The sequence below is a fragment of the Betta splendens genome, chromosome 16 (assembly GCF_900634795.4).
Source record: "Betta splendens chromosome 16, fBetSpl5.4, whole genome shotgun sequence".
In the NCBI taxonomy this organism is placed as follows: Eukaryota; Metazoa; Chordata; class Actinopteri; order Anabantiformes; family Osphronemidae; genus Betta; species Betta splendens.
The window spans coordinates 6,074,020-6,088,508 of NC_040896.2; the positions used below are offsets into that span (position 1 = coordinate 6,074,020).

At 44.8% G+C, this 14,489-nt stretch overlaps 3 protein-coding genes across 8 annotated transcripts; 2 read left to right on the forward strand and 1 right to left on the reverse strand.

Moving 5' to 3' along the window:
* The first annotated feature begins 503 nt into the window (after positions 1-503).
* On the forward strand, positions 504-5,766 carry LOC114842729 (tropomyosin alpha-3 chain-like). Of its 6 annotated transcripts, none has more exons than XM_029128536.3 (9): positions 508-817; positions 1,576-1,722; positions 2,250-2,383; positions 2,529-2,646; positions 2,733-2,803; positions 4,251-4,326; positions 4,829-4,891; positions 4,966-5,035; positions 5,166-5,766. In XM_029128536.3, the coding sequence occupies exons 2-9, from the start codon at positions 1,588-1,590 to the stop codon at positions 5,246-5,248; spliced, it is 750 nt and encodes a 249-aa protein (XP_028984369.1). In that variant the 5' UTR covers positions 508-817; positions 1,576-1,587; the 3' UTR covers positions 5,249-5,766. The 6 variants fall into 6 exon arrangements, 2 of the variants coding, with proteins under 2 accessions (XP_028984369.1, XP_028984368.1); XM_029128535.3 differs by lacking the exon at positions 4,251-4,326 and adding an exon at positions 4,496-4,571 and having other exon boundaries at positions 510-817; XR_005896765.2 differs by lacking the exons at positions 4,966-5,035; positions 5,166-5,766 and having other exon boundaries at positions 504-817; positions 1,579-1,722; positions 2,733-4,326; positions 4,829-4,897.
* On the reverse strand, positions 5,494-7,793 carry pmvk (phosphomevalonate kinase). The gene is made up of 5 exons (XM_029128537.3): positions 7,622-7,793; positions 7,189-7,252; positions 6,962-7,114; positions 6,199-6,328; positions 5,494-6,119 (listed from the first exon to the last, which is right to left on the reverse strand). Exons 1-5 carry the CDS (start codon positions 7,714-7,716, stop codon positions 5,899-5,901), a joined length of 663 nt encoding a protein of 220 aa, XP_028984370.1. The 5' UTR covers positions 7,717-7,793; the 3' UTR covers positions 5,494-5,898.
* Positions 7,794-8,072: 279 nt separating this feature from the next.
* Positions 8,073-11,192, forward strand: decr1 (2,4-dienoyl CoA reductase 1, mitochondrial). The gene is made up of 10 exons (XM_029128533.3): positions 8,073-8,316; positions 8,883-9,076; positions 9,248-9,305; positions 9,381-9,467; positions 9,573-9,720; positions 9,791-9,890; positions 9,967-10,039; positions 10,118-10,264; positions 10,375-10,437; positions 10,770-11,192. Exons 1-10 carry the CDS (start codon positions 8,260-8,262, stop codon positions 10,827-10,829), a joined length of 987 nt encoding a protein of 328 aa, XP_028984366.1. The 5' UTR covers positions 8,073-8,259; the 3' UTR covers positions 10,830-11,192.
* The last annotated feature ends 3,297 nt before the right edge of the window (positions 11,193-14,489 follow it).

The window sequence follows — 14,489 nt, forward strand, 5'->3', positions numbered from 1 at the left end:
GCCTCTGCTTCCTCAGCAGAAGGCATGTCGAAGGGGAAGTACTCCTTCCACCGTCCAATAACAACCCCAGTTGAGGTATTAGCAATTAAAGACATAAAATCTGATTTTTCAAATACAGTCAGGGTAGAATTGTATTGCCTTTATTATAATACTGGTTGAGATGCATCTTATTTGATGTCTAGTGAGGGAAATGTATGTCTGTACCGATTGTAAAGCTGACATCAGGATTTTCTTGACCTGATGTTCTTCTAAAGTGGAAACATCAGACAAAGATGCAACAAAATACTTGAAATTAAAAACTAAAATTATGGCTCTTATCCTATTGAAACCCTCCAAAACATTCCTTAGCTACTTAAACACAGAGAAAATGATCTACTAAAAACATTTGACTTGTAATATATTGCAATATTTATACTCAACATTTTTATGACCGATATATTAAACAGTATATTTTATTTTTGAAAATGCCATAATTGCGTCATTTCCTGTGGAGAGAACTTAACCCGGAAGAGTGTTGTTTCTATCAGGGAGGTGGCTGCATCAGGAAGCGACGGAGTCTCAGACCTGGACCAGAACCAGAACTTGTAGCAATACCAGTACCAGTACCAAGACCGGGACCGCACACCAAGACTACAACCGCTACAATCACTAGACGTGAACCAGGAAATCGCGTTTAGATTCATAAATTTATCATCGGAAAAGTGACCGAATTGCTGCTTCAGTCGTACGTTACCAACCTGCCCCAAACAGGGAAGTGACGCTGTCAGGTGAAGTCGGGCTCGAGCCACAGGTGTGTTTTCTTCAGAGGATTGTCCAGGTGAGACAGATCTCTCGGGTCTGACCTCGCTGGAGGCTCGTTAGCTTCGAGCTCTGCTAACATGCTAACAGGCCCGTAGGGCGGTGGTCGTTCGGTAACAAATCCGTAACACGGAACGACAGAGCGTGAAATAAAGTTTTCACATTTAAAAACACAACGAATACGTTTCATATAAAAGTTTTTATTAAGTTCAACGAAATCTGCAGTTTTAATTAAAGCAACATTTTTACATAAACTCGCTTGTAATTATTTTCGTTTAGGCTAAAATGACCTGATTTCGATTTATAACCAAAGTCTTCTTATTTAATTTGAGTTGATTGTTGTAGAAATCAGTCAAGCGATTATTGTCTTAACAGATTTGTGTAACTATGATTTAAACAAACATTTGAACTGAACAAAAAACGCGACCAACTGTTTCATCGTTGTATGATTGCATTTGCATAGATGCTGATCAGAATTGTTTTCCCGCTGATAGAAATATGGAATATCTACTGTTGGTTGTCTGTTTATTGAAGTGAAATGAAACAGTTAAACGATGATCTGTTCAGTGACTGTACAAAACGTTGATTCTGGTGGTGAACAGTGAAGAAATGCAGGCAGGTCTGAACAGGACTGTTAAACATCTGGATTCCACTGGGGCAGAGCTTGGCTTCCTACCCCCCCCCCCCAAACTCACACTCAAACTCAAATGTGGACACGGATTCAGGCTTGAACCTGTAGGTGGAGTAATTTAACAGTGTTGTCTTCATATTCTACAGTAGAAGAACAAAATGAGCGGAGGAGTGAACAGCATCGAGGCCGTGAAGAAGAAGATCAAAGTGCTGCAGGAGCAGGCAGAGGAGGCGGAGGAGAGGGCTGAGAGGCTGCAGAAGGAGGTGGAGAAGGAGAAGAGGAGCAGAGAGGAGGTACATGCACCTACAGCACACACAGTACACCAACTCAACACCCATGTGGTCAGCTACGGTTCAGATGTATGAGCTGAAGGCTTGGTCTGTCTCCGCTGCCTCCAGACAGGTTTGTTACTTTCCACTTCAACAAATAAACTTGGCCAGTAATTTTATTTTATTTGCAAAAGTGTGTGGCCTCAAAATAAATAAAGGAATTTGTAACATGGTGAAAACACAGGAGCCTCATTACACCACCGCAGACCGTGTTCTGTCAACGCAGTCAACACAATCCCAAAGTGTAGAAACCTGACACTGACAAAAAGAACTGAACGGCCAGGGCCATTCTTAGTTTAGTTTGAAAAAATATTATATATAAATCAAACCCCCGTAGCATGATAGTTTCCACCAGAACTGACCTTGAGATTTTATTCTTTTAAATTACCTTCACTTTGGGTTATTTTTTTCTGGAACATCATTGGAACTTGTGGACTCCTGACTGCTGGCCCAGCACAGGTGAGCTAACGGCTTCTCTGTGTGTCCCGCAGGCGGAGAGCGAGGTGTCGTCACTGGGTCGTCGTCTGCAGCTTTCTGAGGAAAATGTGGACCGAGCTCAGGAGAGACTATCTGCGGCGCTGCACAAACTGGACGAGGTGGAGAAGGCAGCGGATGAGAGCGAGAGGTCAGACACACCTGACCTGTGTGACCATACCTGATTGAGTCAATATTTATAATCGTCATTGCAGAAGTCAAGTCCTCGTTGATATTATTTTGAGTCAGCTAAAATAATAGCCTCAATGCAAATTAATAAATTAATGTCTCATCAGAGGCATGAAAGTGATAGAGAACAGAGCTCTGAAGGATGAGGAGAAGATGGAGCATCTGGAGGTCCAGCTGAGAGAAGCCAAACAGATTGCAGAGGAAGCTGACAGGAAGTACGAGGAGGTCAGATACATTTGATCCCTTTATTGGTTCTGACCACTGTCCGCTCTCACCGAGTTCTAAACTGTTATTGATGTGATGTTTGACAGGTGGCTCGTAAACTGGTGATGGTGGAGGGAGAACTGGAACGAGCTGAAGTGAGGTCGGATCAGGCAGAGAGGTTTGTAACATGCCGTCATCATGTCCAGTATGTTAGAGCTACTCACTCCACCGGTCAAAGTGGATTCATTTTTCTCTTCTGTCTAATGAGCAAGGAACCCCTCAGAATGCACATGGCCATGAAACTGAACCAGCACAGAACATTAATCCAAGTCACTTATTTTATGGCTCATTTTGACGGCATACGTGAACGTTCAACAATCTTAGTTGATTGTTGTAATTTAGACTGTACAGTCAATTCTGAAACGGAGTCTATTTGGTTTCATATGTATCTGGACAGGTTGTCATGTTGGTTCTGTTCATCACCTTAGTTGTTGCAAAGTGAAACAATCATATGTTCATAGTATCACCTTACAGATTGGAGCCATTAAATCGAGTCTTCTCAGCTATTCTAGATGGGATCCAGTCCCTTAAGGTCAACTGATCAGAGGTCCAGTTACCTTCAAGTGCCCCATCTGTAGATGTAATAGTTGGACAAATCCAGAGCCAGTGTAACCAGTATAACCATAACAACTGCTCCTAGATAAAATGCGAGGAGCAGAGTTTGCACCAGCTCACCCTCAGGAGTAGGTTCCTGATTCCAACAGGACTTGTTCAGTGTTACGTAGCAAATCATTCACTGATTTGAGGGTTTCTGTGGACGTCAGTGCTTGCTCCTCATCCCCTGTCCTGCTCCTTCACATATTCCACAGGTGTTAGCCGCTAGCTGAAGCACTCTAATGTGTGATGTGATGGGTTTAATGACGAGTCTAAGTGCTTCAGTTCGGGGTCAGAAATGAACCCTTTGTCCTTTCTGAGGTGGAGACCTTTAGAAACAGTAGGACTTTCTAAGAATTCTAAGCTCAGCTGCTGTCGGCAGCAGCTTCTCTGCTTTTGAACAGACTGGTGACCTGTAGCTACTGCGTCCAGTTCGTAACAAACCGTAAACTTCTCCATGTTTCACTCCAGCCGGCTTTAGTAGTGTACCTCTGTGTTCATAAGCTTCAGGGTGATGAAGCTTGTAGCCAGACCAGCTGCTGTAGGATGAAACACCCATATGGGACCGACTGGAAGAGCTGAGAAATAACGTCCAGCCTAACTTCACTTACTAGTTATTGGGTCTGTTAATCTCCTGATCAGCTAAGGTGTCCACAGAACTGACATAGTGGAATCTGTGTGGACTTACCTGTATTACTCATGACGCCTGCTTACCGCATGCCGCTGCTCCTGACTGGTAGAAAAGTAGCCATACCCTTTTAACCTGAAAGCAGAGCTATGTAAACATGAGAGTCTGGTAAGGCAGAGGAACGTGATGATAGCGCTGATAATTCCTTACCAACTCTGACTGGCATCTTCTTCTCCTGTTTCCATGGAAACACTGTTGCTGCCGCACCTGCATGTCCATCTCCACCTGCCTTCTCCTGTCTGTCTCTCCCAAACCTGTCTGCCTACCGCAACTTGTCTCACAGTAAAGTTCGGAGGTTGGAGGAGCAGTTGAGGAGTTTCGACCAATCGCTGAAGAGCCTGCAGGCGTCAGAGGACAAGGTACACGGAGGGTCTCATGACCTCCCACCCTACCTGACCTCCTCCTGACCTCCAGTGACCTCTGACCTTTAGCTTCAGCTCCTCCTGCTGCTGCTGCATGACTCTAACAGGCTGCGTACGCATACATGCACACAGAGCCATGAAATGACCTTTGACCTCTGACCTGCAGTAAGATCCGGGTGTTGGAGGAGGAGCTGAAAGCCGTCTTCACTAGTTCAAAGTCTCTGGAGGCCCAGGCTGAGAAGGTAGGGGCCTGGGGTTTGGGGTAGGTTACTTGGTAGCACCTGGAGGAAAGCCCACCTCCACAGGTGGAACGAAGGCGAAGTAGGTGATGCTACCGGTAAAGGGAAAACTTCTAGAACATCAGTGTGTGGGTCTTGGTCCCATCAGAACCAGCCTCCCCTGGTCCAGAGTCCATGAACTCAGCGGTTTTGGAGCATTTTAGAGATCAGGGCCTGTGCCTTGACTTCTTCTGTGGATTGATTGGTTGTTTCTCTGTCAGTATTCCCACAAGGAGGACAGGTATGAAGAGGAGATCAGGAAGCTCAGCAGTAAACTGAAAGAGGTGAGAAACGCCACCAATGTTGTGTTGTTTACCTGATGACTTGTTTTTGTTTACCTGCTAACTTGTTATTTCAGGCGGAGACCAGAGCAGAATTTGCTGAACGTTCAGTGGCCAAACTGGAGAAAACCGTTGATGGACTGGAAGGTGAAGCTGATTGTGTAGATATATTGAAGTGTTACCTGCCCAGGTGGCGTCAGTGTGACCTAGTTGAATTGCTACTGTTACCATAGTAACAGGTCCTCGTGGCTTGATGACTGACGGATTCTCTCTGCAGACGCTGTGACTGCAGCGAGAGCTGCAAACATGGAGCTGCAGGCGACTCTGAGTCAGACGATGGAGGAGCTGGACCACTGCTGAACCGCATCCCGTTGGCAGGAAGCGCGTTGCTCTGCCCGACGCCCCCCCCCAACCCCACCCCTGGTGTGGCTGCCTCACACACAGTTCCTGTTGTCACACATTCCTTCTTTATATCACGTCTGGAGTTTTTCTTCTGTCTTTCCTTCACCCCATGATGGTGCCAAGCCCCACCCCCTCAGTATTATAAGGGGCAGATGAGGAACCTCTGGATATTTGTGTCTAAAGGGAGTTTAATGCCAGACTAATCAAAGCTTGTCAGATAACTTTATTAATTTTATTATTTTAGAATACTTTGTCAGCCAATTGTTTGTTTAAACTAGCGAGGCATTCCACTGCTGCCAACATAGGGCCAATCACAGGTCACAAACGCATCCTTGGACCAATCAGGACCAATGACCTGACCAATTAAATTTAAATGTTACCTAGAACACAGTCATAATGTCACAGCCCATTGTAATAAACCATGTAAAACAAGATTTTATAAAATAAAAGCACTGCCACTGGCTTTTACATCCAAACTGTGACTGAGTTTTGGTTTAAATATCTGGATGGTTTCAGTGAATTTTTAAATGATTCTGTCCAGTAACTGTGTCACGTTAAATGTTGTCCAGTAAAACCCACGGTATTTTTAAAAAGTTGTTTAAAACATTTCAGATGTAAACTTCCCAATGTGTCGATGCTTCTGACGATGTCCCCCTCAGCTTTAGCTGCGGGTGCTTCAGTTGAGGCTGATGTGACTGCGCTGCTTCCTTGGCTCGAGTCAGGATTGGCTGCAGCTGTTCGTCTAAAGGGGCGTCGGCCTCGTTAGTGATGGTCCAGTCAAACGTAACTCCGCTGTCCAACCCGCACTCCGACTCTGCGTCGTCCACACCTGAAACGTGGCAACGTGCACATGCGCAAATGTCCCAGATATTCACAAACACACAGGTAAACACGAAAGCCGATCTCACCTGTGGTGAAGCTCCACCCCCTCTGTTCGCGTGTTTTTTCTGAACATTCAACTCTGATGCTCAGAGTTTGTCGAGGAAACTCGGACCAGAACCACTGCAGGTCCGAGAGCCGCCGTGCGTCACTCACCACCTACCCATCAGAGAACATCACCAGAGACAGACAAGTCAGAACCTTTTGGAACCAAACCATCAGTCGGGTAACTCCCTTCGGTTTATCCCGTCAGGCGTCGCCACAGCGCATCATAGTGGCAGGTTTTTACGCCGGATTCCTGATTGAACGCGTGACCTGGAAGAAAGCAGCGCAGCGCAGCTTTTGGCGCTGAGCACTGCGCCAAAAGCGGGGACAGCCTCGGGATGATGTCAGCGTTGCACTGATGACGTAATAACGTCTGTCTGAGCAGTTTAACTATTCAGGCAGTTATTACAAAAATGGTTTGTGTTTGCAATATTTACTGAGGGTAAATGTCTTCAAATGTGCTTCACCGTGGCTCCTTAACAGCTGTACATATGTTAAATCTAATTATGTGGCAGGAAAGATGTGCTTAATTAATAACTTTCAGAGCTAGCGTAGAGGAGAATCTGTTTACACATATGAGTAAAGATATGCCTGGTTTCAGGGTATCGAGTCGTTGAACCTTTTCTCCACCGGGTTCCTGTGAGCATCCGACCGTTCCCGCTCCCCGAACGGTTCCTCTGGACCACAACACGTCTAACATTAGTGTGCAGGTGTCAGGACAACACAAGTTCATCGGCGAGGACCTACCCAGACGGGTTGGCGTGCGTCCTTGGTTGCTAGGCGACAGAAGAACCCAGGGTCCTGGCGTCGACGAACTTCCCCCCAGCGAATCATGTCAGTCCGGTACCGCTCTTTATATGGGCCAGGACCCAGCAGCTGGGCCAGGTCCAGACCGTGTTCCTGCAGGAGCAGCAGTGAGCGGGCAGTGAGTGCACCGTGACATGCTGAGTGAGTGTCAGCACGTGCGCTCTCACCTTTGCGTACTGTTGCTTCAAGGGTCCCGACAGACGCAAGATGCAGCAAACCTCCGGCCCCAGACTGAAGAAGAAGAAACGGATCAGCTGTAGAGTGTTTGTCAATAACACGAACAAAATGTTTAAAACTAATAACTGTACCGCTATTGTCCTGCTTTAAACTACTGAAGTAACTACGAGCAACCAGTCGTCACCAGTTGACGTGGTCACGCGTTAATGCGTAACACCGGTGTCACCTACTGAATGTTCCTTCTAAATCTACCGCAGCTACAGAATCAGGCAGCGCATCATAGACTTAGGCTGACTTCTAGTTAAAGACAGTTAATTTCTATCAGATCCACTGGAATAAATTTCGTTTCTCGTCGTAGTTTCACAACGGAACCATTTTACCCGGATCCAGCCCCAGAACCTGTTCTTAAATGGATGCACTAACCGCTCCAGGATCAGGTCCGTCACATAATCCTTTCCAGATTTCCGCTTCCCACTGAAGACCAAGACCAAGCGAGGTTCCGAAACTTGGATCTCCATGTCTAAGTCTAAGCACAATCAGCTGCAGATTCGTAAACTACAGACTCATTCGACTGTCGGACCACTCTAGATCAGTACCGTAATTATGCTAAGAAATAAGCAGCATTTAAAATAAAACTCTGAAAAAGTGGAGAAATTTCAGGACACGTGTAGCGTTTTTCCAATCTGTCAAATTTAATTGATCATAGCTCTAAACAATTAAGCAATTTGAGTACAGAAATAAAAATTTGGCAACTTTTTTAGTCCCAAAGTGACCCCCTATTATGTGCATAACGGTAACACGTGATTGCCGTCACACTTTAGACTGAACCGCTCTAATGACAGCAGGGGGTGTTTATTCAGAGGCTAAAAACTACTGCAAGGCTTTCGTTAAATACGACCAAGGGAAAAACACTTTTATAAAAATGATAACACATTTGACATAGACATTGACTTTTTTGAACAGTCACATATAATTAAATTTCATAGATAAATACAGATTGGAAACCTTAACCACCGTTATATTGGTATAAAACAGGTTAAAGGTCAGCGGCACTGGGCAAAATGGCGACTTCTGGGTTGTTGAGAAGAAGTGTTTTCAGAGGTTTCAGCTCACTGAAGGTAAAACAATTCGTATAAATAACTTTAAACAATGCAGTTCTAAAAATCTCTAGACCGTGACGTTAGAAACCAGCGGCAGTTAAAGGTTTGGGTTAATTAACCTTTCACCCAGTTTTCACATCTTCGTGGAAGGTGAAACTGATCTAAGTGATTTCAGTACAAACGTGTAGGAATTTGTCTGGATGCTTATAACACTTGGTAAATTATCTGGTAATCAACCGGATGAGGATGATTTTGTATTTCAGATGGTTCATTTGCTGCATTTGTGAATTGGTTCAGTGATTTGGGGGCTGGTGGGTTTGTGTTGTCTCTAGTTACTTTTTGTGTTGAGGGGTCCTAGTGTAACTTATAGTCAAAAGGTTTCATTGTTTTGAACCCCAGGATGGCAGTCTGACGTCGCCTAGTTAAACTGAATGAGCCTGATCGGATTTAAACATGTTACTTATGTTTTGCTCCTGATGGTAATTCTTGGCGTTCATTCTTTAACTTCATGGACAATGTTAAAATGTTTCAGTGATCAGCTGCACTTTGTCCAGATGACACTGAGATGAAGTGATGTGTTCCAGACATGGTTCCGCTGCTCTGCGGTCCAGTTCAGTTCTGCCCAGTCCGGGTTCTTCCCACCAGCTGAAGGCATCATGTTGCCAGTTGGAGCTTTCCACAACCGAGTGGCCTTTATTACTGGAGGAGGGACGGGTCTGGGCCGAGCGATGACCGCCACCTTGTCACAGCTGGGAGCCCAGTGTGTCATCGCCAGCAGGTCAGATGTCACATGAACGATCCCACCTGGTCATAGTAACTGGGCATGTCTGATCTTTAATGGTTGTCCTTCATGTCATATTCTGTGGATCCACTGACATTCTGACAAGAAGAGAAAAACGGCCAAGGCCAGACATGTATACATCTCCACTTACTGTTTGTTTCTGAACAGGAAATTGGATGTTTTGCAACAAACAGCTGAGGAAATAAGCAGCCAGACAGGAAACAAGGTGAACAAGCAGAATCCTCTGAATCCTTCTTTGTATTTGGCCTTTGAACTGGTCTGAACCACTTCTTGTCCTCAGGTCCACGTGGTTCAGTGTGATGTCAGAGATCCTCAGGCGGTTTCTCGCTGTGTTGACCAGTTGGAGAGTCTGACTGGACTTCCTGATGTAACTACACATTTCCTTTGGTTTATGACATGAGAATAAATTTTTGGTGCTCGTCCACTCAAAGCATCTTGTTTCTATAGAGCCTGTCTGTGCTCACGTGTGCAGGTGATTATCAACAATGCAGCAGGAAACTTTGTGTGTCCGTCTGAGCGTTTGTCTCCAAATGCCTGGAAGAGCATCACTGACATCGTCCTCAATGGCACTGCTTTTGTTACGCTGGAGCTGGGCAAGAGACTGATCCAAAGCCAAAAAGGTGATCCTGGTTCATGGCCTGTGGTCGGTCCAGTTGGGGTCAGGTTTCTAATGCTCGCTGTGTGTTCTAGGGGCTTCTTTCCTGGCCATTACCACCATCTACGCTGAGTCTGGTTCTGGGTTTGTTGCGCCCAGCGCGTCTGCGAAGGCTGGAGTCGAAGCACTCTATAAGTGAATGTGACCTTTGACCTGAGTGAAGTAGTTTCTAGGGGCTTGTTGTTCCAACGGTGTCATATGTGTGGTTCAGGTCTCTGGCGGCAGAGTGGGGACGCTATGGTCATAGGTTTAACATCATCCAGCCTGGACCGATCAGAACCAAGGTACCACTCACTTCACCATAGCTGTTTTTTTGCTTTTCTCTTTGGTAGTTGTTGTTCTTGACCTTGTGTCTTTTGTAGGGGGCTTTCAGCCGTCTTGACCCGACTGGTTCGTTTGAGAAAGCCATGATCGATCGTATACCAGTGGGTCGACTCGGAAAACCAGTGGAGATTGCAAATTTGGCGGCGTACCTGAGCAGTGACTTTGCTAGCTGGATGTCTGGGGCGGTGCGTTTCTCTGATTCTAGATCAGATTTGAAAAATTCATTGTTATGGGCCAAGACAGATGTTTTAATTTTATGTGAACCTGCTGACTGCTTCCTGTTTCTTGCCATCAGATAATTCGTTTTGACGGAGGCGAGTACGTGTCGATGGCAGGAGAATTCAATGATCTGCGGAGGGTGAGTGACTGCGAGTGAAAGCCTCCCGGGACCTGGGGGTCATCCAGGAGGGTGATTCCTGGAGTGTTGGTGGTAGCTGGATGTGGGGGGACATGTCAACTCCATCTGTTGCAGGATTCTGTCTATTTATGGTGGTTGATGAGCTGCTACTTAATTTGATAACAACTTAGGGAACATTGTCATAATAACATCTCCTCTTTAAATATTATATTCAGTATTTTAAATATTCTTGGTTTGTTATTAATTCATTGGTGTACCATAACCTTTTAAGGAGTATCATCAGTGGGTATTGCCTCCCCAACCACATTAAAGCTGTTGCGATCTTGTTGCAGGTGACTCCGGAGCAGTGGAAGGTTATGGAGGCAATGATCAGAAGCACCAAGGGATCCTAAAGATGAAGGAAACATACTGTGTTTGTCATGTTTACATATGGTTCATCAGATGATGAAGCTGTAATTCTTGTGCCCGGACAGTTGTAAATAGTCTTTATCAACTAAATCCCCAAATAATCAGTTTAATAAATGAAATGGTGAAACGTCTTTTAAGTCGTAACCTCAAACTGTTTGATGCTGGTTGCTCTGCTCATGTGCTGAAGATGCTAAAGTGTTGAATAGCAAAAAATGTTTGCTGACAATTATGCAGCATAGAATAATGAGGTAGCGTGAATAGACTTATTCACAGTAACAGTCAGACAACCGGTGTAGATTTAGTATTTAAGAAAAATGTAAATCGGTGAAATAAAATCTATTACCTTTTGTCGTTTTTTGTTTTTTTTGTCGTTTAGACACTTTATGTAGAGGTTCAGCCTCAATGGTTCCTATAAACCTGCATGGATGGAAATGTTAATCCAAATGATTATTTCAAATGTTTGAACTAATATTTGTCCTGTTTTATTTTTTGAAGACAAAGTGTTTTTCAAACTTTAAAGCTTGTATAATAAACACCAGAAATCAAAGCATCATCTTCATCAACACGGTCTGTGAAACTTGGGGCTTAAAATGCAGTTTTCACTGCATTAGTCATAGACACTCATCCAGGACTTTGGAGGGTGCGTGGGCTCCCTGGCTGCTAGGATTCTTTCCTCTGCTTGTTGGATGGGCGTAGTGGCTGAGCTCCTCCATCACCCTGGCTTCCACAAGTGGCATTGTTCAATGTCTGCCTCACCTTTGGGTGAACAATGTTAAGCTACAGCTTTACTAACCTTGTAGTGGAACACTCAACACTCAGCTGATAAACAGGCTTTAAACCCAACTGTAGGTATTACTGATACTTATAACTACCAGTATCAATAATGTGTGAATATGGTAGTTGTGATGTTGTACGTCATGGCTATTATTAAGTAGTATGGGATATTTATAACAATGCATATGTGTATGTATATGATATATGAATGTTTGTATGAGTGTGTGCACATATCTTAACACTATTATTGGTATAATATTAATTTAACAGTTAACCACACAGCAGCTGTTTAGTTATAAATGTATCAGCCTAAGGTACATCCTTATTTATTTATTTTGTGCCTATTGTTTTGCTTCAGTGAGGGTTCTGGAACTGGAACTGGAACTTCCTGCTGCCACACACAGATGTCCCATGGCAAACATCAACTTGAAGCCATTGACCTGAGCTGCAACAGCGGATGCTTTGTAGCAACACTGCTGCTTCTGTGGAGCCACATCAGACCAGGTGGACCTGGATACCAGGTCCGAACTTTCAGAACCGACCAACTCACATATGGATAATCCTATGCAGCGTTCACGTCTGCGTTGTCCATCACGTACCGGTACCTAAAGGCCAGACTCTTGTCCTCCATGGCAGCCGCTGTTCTCCAGGGAACAGTCCACCAGGTTCTGAGTTCTAGCAGCCGACCCGTCTTCTTGGCCAACTGGCCTCAAGGGCCCCTGCAGCACTGAAGGCCCAGCAGGAGCCACACGCTCCCTGCAGGGGGTAACACACAGAACTCATTTCAGTCCATTGGAGGACATTTGGCCTGCGATGTGGAGCGGAACCGTGGACTGGACCTGGTGTCTGACTCCAGTCATGTGTGAGTCCTGAGTGGAGAGACGGATCGACATCGTCTGGCCTTCGTGCAGCTGCAGCTCATTCCTCGTCATCGCTAGAATCTGCCTAGAACATTTGGACAAATCCCGTCCTGCTCCTCTGTGGCTAATTACAGCTAATCAGCAGCTGAACCAACAACCAACAGACTATTCAACCACAGTGAACACAGACTCTCTGCCTGAGCTTTTTCACATCTGAGTCCTGAGTCACTCAAGGGTAAAATCACTACTTCCTGAAGTTGAACTGATGCTGAGCAGCAGATCTGAAGCCTCTGGAGTGAGAACGAGCACGCTTTATTTTCTGTACATGATGAGTAACAAACATCCGCTGTTACACTTTATGGGTGGTGTCTTCACATCAAACGCAGCAGAAGCTGCTGCACTTGTTAATTATTACACACAAAATGAATCAAACTTGTTTTCTTGCTGTTTTGTCGTAATCAGCCAAGATCCCAGTTATTTCCTCCAAGATCTGGACAAGAAGCAGATCATGAATCAACGTGTGTCATGTATCATCAATATGACATGATTTGAACCAACGATGAGACGTAGGTTTGAGGACGACCCACTGTATCACTGATAAACTCCACGTTATCATTTTATCTCATAATTATAAATCCCACCTCACTTCTTGAAGTCCTGTTGATTCCATCGTCTTCGTCATTTTATCCTCGACCTAAGTTGAACATTTTCCAGTCTTTAACGTGACACAATAAACTTTACACATGCTACTTACAAGAACATTGTGATTTCAAAAGTCCTTTAAACAGAAAAAAATAATTTGGGTAATTTTTCATTTTATTTTTAAAGGTCTTGCATCGCTGCGCTCATACGGGATTCCTGTGTTTGTCGCCATCTAGTGGCCTAATTCAAACTGTTCCGTCAGTCTAGAATAGTTCTTTTGTAACAATATTGTGACAATATAAACATCTAATTAAAGTATGCATAGGTAAACCTCTTACGAGCTTTCTAGCCATGCTTTTGTACTCGCTCAGCGTCTCTTCCATTTTCTGCAGGATCTGGAAAAGACTGTGAGTGCAGCAGAAGCAGGTTCACAGAATGTGAAGCATCGGTCGGCGTCGGGATGTAAACGCTGAGACTCTGACACGTCTCTAAGTCTCAACAGGTTCTCTGCTGCCCTGCTTCAGTGTCCTGGTTGCCTGGGAAACCACAGATCAGCTGATGGACCCAGCCACACTGCTGTGAAAGGCTCTCTGATCACTGATGTAAACAGAAGTTCATGTGGACGTCGTACGTGAGTTCTTGCTTTGTGATCGTAGTCACTGCACGTCTCCTCCAAGTCGTCCAGCATCTGGATGGAGACAGTTGGACTTCAGGCTTCAGGAGGTACTGGTTCTGAAGTGATGGTACAAACGAAAATGGATGAGTCGTCCTTACAAGGTCTGTCAAAACCTGGTTGCTCGTCACCATCTTGTTGTTGATTGTGTCCAGGATCTAAAGGGAGACCTACAGTTCATTCATGGTTCTGTGCGAGAGAATGAACACGTAGGAACCTTACATAAGACTCATCGTCAGACTCGTCCAGCACCTCAATCATCTTCTTTACCATCTGAAAGCAGAGAGTTAAAGCAAACTTCAAGCTTCATGCTACAGAGGAGACCGAGCAGCTCACAGCCACAAACACGAGGTTCTGACCCGGAGGGAGAGTCCAAAGACTCTAAGAATAAATGTCCACGTTTGCTTTCAGCAATAAGGTTGGAGTTGATGAGTCGTCACTGGACAGAAATGAATGAAGATTTATTTACTGCGGTTAAAACAATCTCTTTATATCAGTAGATAAAAATAACAAATGAAATCATACGTGTTTTGTTGACAACCAGTCATATTCAGAGATTAGGCCCAATATTTCCTCCACGATCTGAAAGTCCAAACATGAATGTTAGGACGTGAGTGACTCCCAGACACACTGACAGGTTCCACCTCATCAGCTCTGGTAGCGACCGCCTCCTTCAGAGCAGCGATGCTGAACAC

Excerpts from the sequence above, each read along its gene's own strand:
- LOC114842729 (XM_029128536.3), top strand. The coding sequence starts at position 1,588 with ATGAGCGGAGGAGTGAACAGCATCGAGGCCGTGAAGAAGAAGATCAAA. Across the intron at positions 2,804-4,250 it reads AGGTCGGATCAGGCAGAGAG|TAAAGTTCGGAGGTTGGAGG; the intron begins GTTTGTAACATG and ends CTTGTCTCACAG. Across the intron at positions 4,327-4,828 it reads TGCAGGCGTCAGAGGACAAG|TATTCCCACAAGGAGGACAG; the intron begins GTACACGGAGGG and ends TTTCTCTGTCAG.
- pmvk (XM_029128537.3), bottom strand. The coding sequence starts at position 7,716 with ATGGAGATCCAAGTTTCGGAACCTCGCTTGGTCTTGGTCTTCAGTGGG. Across the intron at positions 7,115-7,188 it reads TGAAGCAACAGTACGCAAAG|GAACACGGTCTGGACCTGGC; the intron begins GTGAGAGCGCAC and ends CTGCTCCTGCAG. Across the intron at positions 6,120-6,198 it reads GGGGTGGAGCTTCACCACAG|GTGTGGACGACGCAGAGTCG; the intron begins GTGAGATCGGCT and ends GCCACGTTTCAG.
- decr1 (XM_029128533.3), top strand. The coding sequence starts at position 8,260 with ATGGCGACTTCTGGGTTGTTGAGAAGAAGTGTTTTCAGAGGTTTCAGC. Across the intron at positions 8,317-8,882 it reads GAGGTTTCAGCTCACTGAAG|ACATGGTTCCGCTGCTCTGC; the intron begins GTAAAACAATTC and ends GATGTGTTCCAG. Across the intron at positions 9,468-9,572 it reads GTCTGACTGGACTTCCTGAT|GTGATTATCAACAATGCAGC; the intron begins GTAACTACACAT and ends TCACGTGTGCAG.